This window comes from Nerophis lumbriciformis, linkage group LG05, assembly GCF_033978685.3.
Source record: "Nerophis lumbriciformis linkage group LG05, RoL_Nlum_v2.1, whole genome shotgun sequence".
Taxonomy (NCBI): domain Eukaryota; kingdom Metazoa; phylum Chordata; class Actinopteri; order Syngnathiformes; family Syngnathidae; genus Nerophis; species Nerophis lumbriciformis.
This window is the reverse complement of record NC_084552.2, coordinates 23,227,833-23,240,166: the sequence shown is the minus strand read 5'-3', so window position 1 is coordinate 23,240,166 and position 12,334 is coordinate 23,227,833. Positions and strand designations below refer to the sequence as shown.

General features: G+C 35.3%; 1 protein-coding gene across 1 annotated transcript in view; it reads right to left on the bottom strand.

Moving 5' to 3' along the window:
* The window catches only part of LOC133606772 (pyruvate carboxylase, mitochondrial-like), an 828,781-nt gene that overhangs the window by 372,287 nt on the left and 444,160 nt on the right, over nt 1–12,334 (bottom strand). The window contains exon 12 of the mRNA XM_061961089.2: nt 655–837. Coding sequence (XP_061817073.1) covers nt 655–837 — 183 coding nt within the window. The remainder of the gene's footprint in view (nt 1–654; nt 838–12,334) is intronic.

Genomic DNA, 12,334 nt, shown 5'->3' with positions numbered 1-12,334 from the left:
CGATACCGATAATTTCCGATATTACATTTTAAAGCATTTATCGGCCGACAAGATCGGCAGGCCGATATTATCGGACATCTCTAATATATATATATATATATATATATATATATATATATATATATATATATATATATATATATATATATATATGTTGGACACACCTTCTCATTCAATGTGTTTTCTTTATTTTCATGACTATTTACATTGTAGATTGTCACACTGAAGGCATCAAAACTATGAATGTATGTACTTAACAAAAAAAAGGTGAAATAACAGAAAACATGTTTCATATTCTAGTGTCTTCAAAATAGCCACCCTTTGCTCTGATTACTGCTTTGCACACTCTTGGCATTCTCTCCATGAGCTTCCAGAGGTAGTCACCTGCAATGGTTTTCACTTCCCAGGTGTGCTTGAAGCTAATCGAGTTGTAGAAAGTATTGGAAACTCAAGACAGCCATGACATTATGTTCTTTACAAGTGTATGTGTACTTTTGACCATGACTGTATATATGCACCCCCCCCCCCCCCCCCCCCAACACAGACACACACACCCACAAACAAATTATTTGAACCCAATGGGGCCCCCCAAGTCAAAAATGTTTGGGGTTTTTAAAGCATCCTTGAACGTAAACAATGGCTACAATGTCCTACCTTGACCCCCCTCACTCTGAACTCGGCCAGGGCTCGGCTCATCTTGGAGGCGGCAATGGGCAGGTCTTTGCCGCTGGCGATGACTTTGACCAGCAGAGAGTCGTAGTGCGGAGAGATGACGGCGCCCTGGAAGGCCGAGGCGCTGTCCAGACGGATGCCCATGCCTTCGCCACTGCGAAACACCTGGAGGTTGGAGGACGCCAAAGAGTTAGCGCTATCAGGCCAAAAAAAAAAAGCCAACATAGCGGATATGATTATTGGAGTTTTGGCTGCATTTGGATATATGCATGCACAATTTGTCAGGAAGACTTAGTGTTTTCATTAAAGTACTCGGTGCATGAGCGCACAGCAGCGTCGTTAAGAGCTTCTCTATCGACTAAAAGTGTCAGTTATGCTCTTATTCACAATGATTGCTTTTATTTGATGCCTTCAGGGGAAGAGGACACGGTTGAACTAAGGAAAAAGGGGGGAAAAAGGACTACTTCGAAGCTGATGAAAATGGCAAAAAACAAACAAACTGGCATTTACCAAAAAACTGGGCTACACTGCAATGATTTTACCGCAGTGTCCGAGCAACTCTGGGAAGACAGCGCCTCACATCTGCTTGGCTTCCGACACGTGAGCATGGAACTCACCTGCCCATGGCGACGATGAAAAAGGGGGGGGGAAACAAGCACGAAAAAGGGGGCGGAGTGCTCCAAAGCACTTGGCAGGAGAGCAAAGAGGCAAGAGAGGAAATGTGAGGAATGGAAGTGAGGAGCGCATCCAAGTCTGCAACATATGGAGCCCCCGGAGGGCTGGGAGCGAGAGATGAGTCGGAATTGTAATTATAACAATGTTGTGGCACTCTGGTGATGGGCCAGAAAAAATCGTCAGACAATGCCGGCGTGGAGGACCGCACACATTCACTACACAGCTCGCAGAGTTGCCGCTACAATGCAATTCAATTTATTCAGTTAATAATCTCCTGGCGTGAAATTATCAAAATGTTGACTAATGCGACTCAATTAGCTTATTAATTAGACTCGATAATACCTTTCATCAGGAGAGCTATGATGTAACGCTTGATGTATGTTGAATCTGGTGCTTAGTTTTTTTATTTTTCAAACAAGTGCCGCTGCTGCGTTAAAGTGACTTCGCCTCTTTAGGCTGAGCAGCAGGGTTATTTGGGGCGACCCCCCCTGGCCAAGGGCAGAGTTTAGGCCAGGGGTCGGCAACCCAAAATGCTGAAAGAGCCATATTGGACCAGAAATACACCAAAAAAAAATCTGCCTGGAGCCGCAAAAAATTAAAAGCCTTATATAAGTGTCGTAATGAAGGCAAGTGTCTATATTAGCCTACTATCAAAGACTGACGCAAATCTTCGTTGACAGGAATGCTGTATTTTTATTCTACACATTTTTGCAACATTGGAAATCATTCACACACAGAACAAAAAGTTTGGTGGACAAAGTGAGACAAATAAGTGGCATAAAACACGTCTTTTTGTGGCAGCATCGGAGAAAGTTGTATATGTAAACAAACTACGACGAGTTCAAGGATTGTTGACATTAGTAGGACAGAACGGCGCTCTTCAAACACTCTCATCAGTGAAGCATGTTTAATACAAGTGTTATAATGAAGGTTAGAGATGTCTGATAATATCGGCATGCATATATTATCGGTCGATAAATACGTTAAAATGTAATATCGGAAATTATCGGTATCGTTTTTTTTATTAACGGTATCGTTTTTTTTAAATTAAAACAACATAAAAAACACAAGATACACTTACAATTAGTGCACCAACCCAAAATACCGTCCTCCCCCATTTACACTCATTCACACAAAAGGGTTGTTTCTTTCTGTTATTAATATTCTGGTTCCTACAGTGTAGCACATAAACAAAAGAAACAATAAAAGTAATCAAATTACAAGCATTTAAAATAAAACAAGTCAACAATAAAAAAACACATAATAATAGAATAAATAATAAATAAATAATAGATTAAAATTAGAGATGTCCGATAATATCGGCTTGCCGATATTATCGGCCGATAAATGCTTTAAAATGTAATATCGGAAATTATCGATATTGTTTTTTTTATTATCGGTATCTGTTTTTTTTATTAATTTTTTTTAATTAAATCAACATAAAAAACACAAGATACACTTACAATTAGTGCACCAACCCAAAAAACCTTCCTCCCCCATTTACACTCATTCACACTCATTCACACAAAAGGGTTGTTTCTTTCTGTTATTAATATTCTGGTTCCTACATTATATATCAATATATATCAATACAGTCTGCAAGGGATACAGTCCGTAAGCACACATGATTGTGTGTGCTGCTGGTCCACTAATAGTACTAACCTTTAACAGTTAATTTTATTAATTTTCATTAACTACTAGTTTCAATGTAACTGTTTTTATATTGTTTTACTTTCTTTTTTATTCAAGAAAATGTTTTTAATTTATTTATCTTATTTTATTTTATAATTTTTTTTTAAAAGTACCTTATCTTCATCATACCTGGTTGTCCAAATTAGGCATAATAATGTGTTAATTCCACAACTGTATATATCGGTTGATATCGGTATCGGTTGATATCGGTATCGGTTGATATCAGTATCGGTAATTAAAGAGTTGGACAATATCGGAATATCGGATATTGGCAAAACGTTATTATCGGACATTCCTAATGAAGGTAGTAACACATGATGTAAGTGTCTATATTAGCCTACTATCAAAGGCTGATGCAAATCTTTGTTGACAGAAATGCTGTGATTGAAATTTTATTCTACACATTTTTGCAACATTGGAAATCATTAGTAAAATGGAGGCTTCTCACAGGATGAGATAACATCTGGAAATTACGGACTCAAAATGGCCAAAGGTATAGATGTGTGTGTCCAAGTTTAAGGAAACGGCAGGCTGTCTTCTTCTAATGGATTTATTACAATCTTTGCAAGCTGGGTATCGTTTGCTGTGGTCTGGAACAACATGGCACACAAACTATCAGAAATGCAGCCAATATTACACACAGATAATGTGTCATGAGACATGTGAATATACATTAAATACACAGAGGACATTAAGGAAATTAAATGAGCTCAAATATACCTACAAACGAGGCATAATGATGCAATATGTACATACAGCTAGCCTAAATGTATGTTAGAATCGATTAGCTTGCTGTCATGCACTGACCAAAATATGCCTGATTAACACCCCAACAAGTCAATAATACCAACAAAGCTCACCTTTGTGCATTCACGCACAGAATAAAAAGTTTGGTGGACAAATAAGTGACATAAAACACGTCTTTTCGTGGCAACATCGGAGAAAGTTGTATATGTAAACAAACTACGATGAGTTCAAAGATCGCTGAAATTAGTAGGACAAAGCGGCGCTTGCCAAATACTCTCATCAGTGAAGCATGTTTAATATAAACAGTGGGATTTATAACAATTAGGATGGTTTGTGTGATATTTGTCCTCCTACAGAAAATATATTAAAACAAAAAGTATAAATTTACTTCAAACTGGGAAAATTGGGTCAACTATGTCACGCCCCGCCCTGCGATGAGGTGGCGACTTGTCCAGGGTGTACCCCGCCTTCCGCCCGATTGTAGCTGAGATAGGCTCCAGCGCCCCCCGCGACCCCAAAGGGACTAAGCGGTAGAAAATGGATGGATGGATGGATGTCACGCCCCATAAACCTGACTTTAATTTTTCGAATTAGTGATTGTATTGCCAAAAAAAAAAAAAAAAGGGGGATTACTCCCTACATGTATATGTATATGTATATGTATGTATGTATGTATATATATATGTATTTATATATTTATGTATGTGTGGGTATATATATATATATATATATATATAGGTATCTGTTTATATTTTATTTTATTTTTGATTACTATTATTATTAATGTATTATTTATTTTTTTTCTCTTTCTTTCTTTGTTTATTTAATTGATGTATTTGTAGATATTACTTTGTTTTTTTGTTGTTTCTTTCTTTTTTTGGGGGGGGGGGGGGGTGAGTGGTATGGGTGGGATATAAACAAAAATATTTTGACATTTAGGGCAGACAATAGATATATGATTGATGTGAATATGATGTAATGGATAGGAGTATATTTTTTTTCTTAATCTTTTTCCATTTTCACACATCTCTGAAAGAGGTCCAGGGAGCCACCAGGGCGGTGCTAAAGAGACGCACGCCGCGGGTTTCTGACCCCCGGTTTAGGCTCACACATTTTCCCAGAACAACTCGGAGTGATAAAGGAGAAGAGGCCGGGGATAAGTGATGAGCTTAAAGGCACTTCTGCTCCGGGCTTTTGTCACCGTCTTGCAAGCACTCCAATGTGTTTGGTGAACAAATAAAAGTCAAAATAATAGTCGGGCACCAATTTCCCATGTGGGAGCCGTCAAGTCCCACACTGATTTGGGGGCCATAAAACACATTTGTTTGTGCAAAGCCAAATAGACATCAGCAGGTGTAAAGTCGTAATATGTGTGTGTGTGTGCTTGTGCCTGAAAATAGATTGAAATTTAATCTTATCACATTGTAAAATCCTGGAGCATCCCTCAAGGCATGTTCAAGTTGCACATCCCTCAAAAGCCACAAATAAACATAAACATTCAAAACCAAGAAATAAACAGTGCAGAAGGTATACAAGCATTTTCAAACAGGCACGCAGGCCCGCCATTTGAACATGATATTGCTTTAAGTCGCACTCCCACACAGACAGACAATCTGGGCATGTCAGGAGACTAAATCAAAGACGCAGCAAGACAGATGTTTGCAGTTTCACTTTACTGCACACACAGGTGTTGTATATGGCCTGTGCAATCAGACAGGGAGCGCTCGGCGAAGTTGTGCAGTGCGGCACCGAGTGCCCGACGTGGCCTTTAACGGCGCCGCTATTTCGGAGCACGGCGATTAACCTTCGCGCGAAAGCTGAATTTTCCCACATATTCCGCTCATTAAAGCGTGTGAAAGATATTTATGTTTGGCTGCGCACGAGCTAATGAGGGGCGCTCCCGTGCACGCTTGCTTTAAAAAAAAAAAAAAATGTGGAGCATAATAATTTTAACCGGAGGGCAAAGAGATCGAGGAGATAAGTGATGAGGCGGCACACGCAGGCCATTAGTGAGCAAATACACACTTATTTTAGGAGGTGGAGTCGTCCAGTAACCGGACAATCGGTGGTTTGAATCCCGCTCCCTTCATTAAGGACCCCCACAAAAGGATGTGTCGCTAAAGTCATTATAGACCATGCTTTTAAATTTGACAAACAACTGTCATATTAGTATGACAGTTATAATGTCATATTGAGTAAAAAAAACAATTTTTGTGTTTGCAAACCTTACCAACGCTTATGTTTCTAGTCAAACTCACAAAGATACATCATTTTAGGCATTATTATACATTTTGCATGTTTGGTTTAGGAGTTACTTTTGAATACATCTTTTATTGCTTGTTTCGTATTATCTCAGGATTCTAAGAACATTACTGTCATATTGAGTAAAACACACATTTTTGTGTTTGCAAACCTTACAAAAGCATATGTTTCTAGTAAAACTCACAAAGATACACCTTTTCAGGCATTATTAGACATATTGCATGTTTGAATAACTGTAATATTTAGTATGACAGTTGTACTGTCAGATTGAGTAAAAAACTAATGTTTGTGTTTGCAAACCTTACAAACGCACCTGATTCTACTAAAACTCAGATATACATGAATACAGGCATTATTAGACATATTACATGTTTGGTTTTGGAGTTCAGTTTGAATTAGTATGACAGTTATAATGTCATATTGAGTAAAAAAAACTATCTGTGTGTTTGCAAACCTTACAAACGTTTATGTTTCTAGTAAAACTCACAAAGATACATTATTTCAGGCATTATTAGACATTTTACATGTTTGGTTTAGGAGTGACGTTTGAATACATTTTGTATTGCTTTTTTCGCATTATCTCAGGATTCTAAGAACATTACTGTCACATTGAGTAAAACAACTAGTTTTTGTGTTTGCAAACCTTACAAAAGCACATGTTTCTAGTAAAACTCACAAAGATACAAATATTCAGGCATTATTAGACATATTGCATGTTTGGTTTAGGAGTTACGTTTGAATAACTGTCATATTTAGTATGACAGTTATACTGTCATATTGAATAAAAAAACTAATGATTGTGTTTGCAAACCTTACAAACGCACCTGATTCTAGTAAAAACTCACAGAGATACATTATTACAGGCATTATTAGACATATTGCATGTTTGGTTTTGGAGTTATGTTTGAATAACTTTCATGTTTAGTATGAGTTATAATGTCATATTGAGTAAAAAAAACAATTATTGTATTTGCAAAGCTTACAAACGCTTACCGTATATATCTAGTCAAACTCACAAAGATGCTTCATTTTAGGCATTAGGAGACATTTTGCATGTTTGGTTTAGGAGTTACGTTTGAATACATTTGTTATTGCTTTTTTCGCATTATCTCAGGATTCTATGAACAGTATTGTCATATTGAGTAAAACACACATTTTTGTGTTTGCAAACCTTACAAAAGCATATGTTTCTAGTAAAAATCACAAAGATACAATTTTCCAGGCATTATTAGACATGTTGCATGTTTGGTTTAGGAGTTATGTTTGAATAACTGTCATATTTAGTATGACAGTTGTACTGTCATATTGAGTAAAAAACTAATGTTTGTGTTTGCAAACCTTACAAAAGCACCTGATCCTAGTAAATCTCACAGAGATACATGAATACAGGCATTATTAGACATATTGCATGTTTGGTTTAGGAGTCATGTTTGAATAACTTTCATATTTAGTATGACAGTTATACTGTCATATTGAGTAAAAAAAAAAAAAAATGTGTTTGCAAACCTTACAAAAGTTCATGTGTCTAGTAAAACTCACAAAGATACATTATTTCAGGCATTAGTAGACATTTTGCCTGTTTGGTGTAGGAGTTACGTTTGAATACATGTTTCTAGTAAAACTCACAAAGATACATTAATACAGACATTATTAGACATATTGCATGTTTGGTTTAGGAGTTATGTTTGAATAACTGTCATATTTAGTATGACAGTTGTACTGTCATATTGAGTAAAAAAATAATGTTTGTGTTTGCAAACCTTACAAACGCACCTGATTATAGTAAAAACTCACAGAGACACATTCATACAGGCATTATTAGACATATTGCATGTTTGGTTTTGGAGTTCAGTTTGAATAACTGTCTTATTTAGTATGACAGTTATAATGTCATATTGAGTAAAAAAACAATTTTTGTGTTTGCAAACCTAACAAAAGCACATGTTTCTAGTAAAACTCACAAATATACTAATTTTCAGGCATTATTAGACATAGTATGACAGTTATATTGTCATCCATCCATTTTCTACCGCTTGTCCCTTTCGGGGACGCGGGGGGTGCTGGAGCCTATCTCAGCTGCATTCGGGCGGTAGACAAGGTACACTTTGGACAAGTCGCCACCTCATCGCAAGGCCAACACAGATAGACAGACAACAATCACACACTCGGGCCAATTTATATTGAGTAAAAAACTAGTTTTTTTGTTTGCAAACCTTACAAAAGCACATGTTTCTAGTAAAACTCACAAAGCTACATTTGAGGCAATTTTAGACATTTTGCATGTTTTGTTTAGGAGTTATGTTTGAATATATTTTTTATGGCTTTTTTCGCATTATCTCAGGATTCTAAGAACATTACTGTCATATTGAGTAAAATACAAATGTGTGTGTTTGCAAACCTAACAGAAGCAAATGTTTCTAGTAAAACTCACAAATATACAAAATTTCGGGCATTATTAGACATATTGCATGTTTGGTTTAGGAGATATGTTTGAATACATTATTATTGCTTTTTTCACATTATCTCAGGATTGTCATATTGAGTAAAACAACTAGTTTTTGTGTTTGCAAACCTTACAAAAGCATATGTTTCTAGTAAAAATCACAAAGATACAATTTTTCAGGCATTATTAGACATATTGCATGTTTGGTTTAGGAGTTATGTTTGAATAACTGTCATATTTAGTATGACAGTTATACTGTCATATTGAATAAAAAACTAATGTTTGTGTTTGCAAACCTTACAAAAGCACCTGATCCTAGTAAATCTCACAGAGATACATGAATACAGGCATTATTAGACATATTGCATGTTTGGTTTTGGAGTTATGTTTGAATAACTTTCATATTTAGTATGACAGTTATACTGTCATATTGAGTAAAAAAAAAAAATTGTGTTTGCAAACCATACAAAAGTTCATGTGTCTAGTAAAACTCACAAAGATACATTATTTTAGGCATTAGTAGACATTTTGCCTGTTTGGTTTAGGAGTTACGTTACATGTTTCTAGTAAAACTCACAAAGATAAAATTTTTCAGGCATTATTAGACATATTGCATGTTTGGTTTAGGAGTTATGTTTGAATAACTGTCATATTTAATATGACAGTTATACTGTCATATTGAGTAAAACACACATTTTTGTCCTTGCAAACCTTACAAAAGCATATGTTTCTAGTAAAACTCACAAAGATACAATTTTTCAGGCATTATTAAACATATTGCATGTTTGGTTTAGGAGTTATGTTTGAATAACTGTCATATTTAGTATGACAGTTATACTGTCATATTGAATAAAAAACTAATGTTTGTGTTTGCAAACCTTACAAACGCACCTGATTCTACTAAAAACTCACAGAGATACATTATTACAGGCATTATTAGAAATATTGCATGTTTGGTTTTGGAGTTATGTTTGAATAACTTTCATGTTTAGTATGACAGTTATACTGTCATATTGAATAAAAAACTAACGTTTGTGTTTGCAAACCTTACAAACGCACCTGATTCTAGTAAAAACTCACAGAGATACATTAATACAGGCATTATTAGAAATATTGCATGTTTGGTTTTGGAGTTATGTTTGAATAACTTTCATGTTTAGTATGACAGTTATACTGTCATATTGAATAAAAAACTAATGTTTGTGTTTGCAAACCTTACAAACGCACCTGATTCTAGTAAAAACTCACAGAGATACATTATTACAGGCATTATTAGAAATATTGCATGTTTGGTTTTGGAGTTATGTTTGAATAACTTTCATGTTTAGTATGACAGTTATACTGTCATATTGAGTAAAAAAAAAAAATTGTGTTTGCAAACCTTACAAAAGTTCATGTGTCTAGTAAAACTTACAAATATACATTATTTCAGGCATTAGTAGACATTTTGCCTGTTTGGTTTAGGAGTTACGTTTGAATACATGTTTCTAGTAAAACTCACAAAGATACAATTTTTCAGGCATTATTAGACATATTGCATGTTTGTTTTAGGAGTTATGTTTGAATAACTGTCATATTTAGTATGACAGTTGTACTGTCATATTGAGTAAAAAACTAATGTTTGTGTTTGCAAACCTTACAAAAGCACCTGATCCTCGTAAAACTCACAGATATACATGAATACAGGCATTATTAGACATATTGCATGTTTGGTTTTGGAGTTATGTTTGAATAACTTGTATATTTAGTATGACAGTTATGTCATATTGAGTAAAAAAAAACAATTTTTGTGTTTGCAAACCTTACAAATGCTTATGTTTCTAGTAAAACTCGCAAAGATACATTATTTCAGGTATTATTAGACATTTTACATGTTTGGTTTAGGAGTTACGTTTGAATACGTTTTGTATTGCTTTTTTCGCATTATCTCAGGATTCTAAGAACATTACTGTCATATTGAGTAAAACACACATTTTTGTGTTTGCAAACCTTACAAAAGCATATGTTTCTAGTAAAACTCACAAAGATACACCTTTTCAGGCATTAGACATATTGCATGTTTGGTTTAGGAGTTATGTTTGAATAACTGTCTTATTTAGTATGACAGTTATATTGTCATATTGAGTAAAAAGTAGTTTTTGTGTTTGCAAACCTTACAAAAGCACATGTTTCTATTAAAACTCACAAATATACATTATTTGAGGCAATTTTAGACATTTTGCATGTTTGGTTTAGGAGTTATGTTTGAATACATGTTTGAAAACATGTTTATTAGCTTTTTTCGCAGGATTCTAAGAACATTACTGTCATATTGAGTACAAAAACTAAATTAAGTGTTTGAAAAACCTTACAAAAGCACATGATTCTAGTTAAATCCACAAAGATACATTATGTCAGGCATTATTACTCATATTGCATGTTTGGTTTTGGAGTTATGTTTGAATAACTGTCATATTTAGTATGTCATATTGTTAAATCAAGTTTTTATCACTTTCGGCTTTTATCAAAGATGAAATCTTTTTTTTATCTTTTAAACAATTTGAACAGGTCATGTACGCTTTTATCTCATCACGTCTGGACTACTGCAATGCACTTTACACTGGAATAAGTCAAAATGCACTGTCACACATACAGTTAGTCCAGAACTCTGCGGCACGACTTTTAACGGGAACCAAAAAAGGACAGCACATCACCACAATTCTCGCTTCTCTGTTCTGTTTTAGAATTGATTTTAAAATGTTAGTTTGTTTTTGAAGCTTTGAATGGACTGGCCCCAAAGTACATCACAGATGTATTGATGTATTTTATTTAGGGATGTCCGATAATGGGTTTTTGCCGATATCCGATATTCCGATATTGTCCAACTCTTTAATTATCGATACGGATATCAACCTATGCGGATATCAACCGATGCGGATATCAACCGATACCGATATATACAGCCGTGGAATTAACACATTATTATGCCTAATTTGGACAACCAAGTATGGTGAAGATAAGGTCCTTTTTTTTTTTAATTAATAAGATGAAATAAGACAAATAACCAAAAACATGTTCTTGAATAAAAAAGAAAGTAAAACAATATAAAAACAGTTACATAGAAACTAGTAATTAATGAAAATTAGTAAAATTAACTGTTAAAGGTTAGTACTATTAGTGGACCAGCAGCACGCACAATCATGTGTGCTTACGGACTGTATCCCTTGCAGACTGTATTGATATATATTGATATATAATGTAGGAACCAGAATATTAACAACAGAAAGAAACAACCCTTTTGTGTGAATGAGTGTGAGAGTGTAAATGGGGGAGGGAGGGTTGTATCTTGTGTTTTTTATGTTGATTTAAAGGCCTACTGAAACCCACTACTAGTTTATATATCAATGATGAAATCTTAACATTGCAACACATGCCAATACAGGCGGGTTAGCTTACTAAAGTGCAATTTTAAATTTCGCGCGAAATATCCTGCTGAAAACGTCTCGGTATGATGACGTCTGCGCGTGACGTCACGGATTGTAGCGGACATTTTGGGACAGCATGGTGGCCAGCTATTAAGTCGTCTGTTTTCATCGCAAAATTCCACAGTATTCTGGATATCTGTGTTGGTGAATCTTTTGCAATTTGTTCAATGAACATTGGAGACAGCTAAGAAGAAAGCTGTAGGTGGGAAGCGGTGTATTGCCGCAGGTGTTGTGCCGGATAACGCACCCCTGCCGTAGAATGCACCCCCTGACTGTTGTGCCGGATAACACAGCTGGTGTTTCATTGTTTACATTCCCGGAAGATGACAGTCAAGCTTTACCATTGGCCTGTGGAGAACTGGAACAACAGAGACTCTTA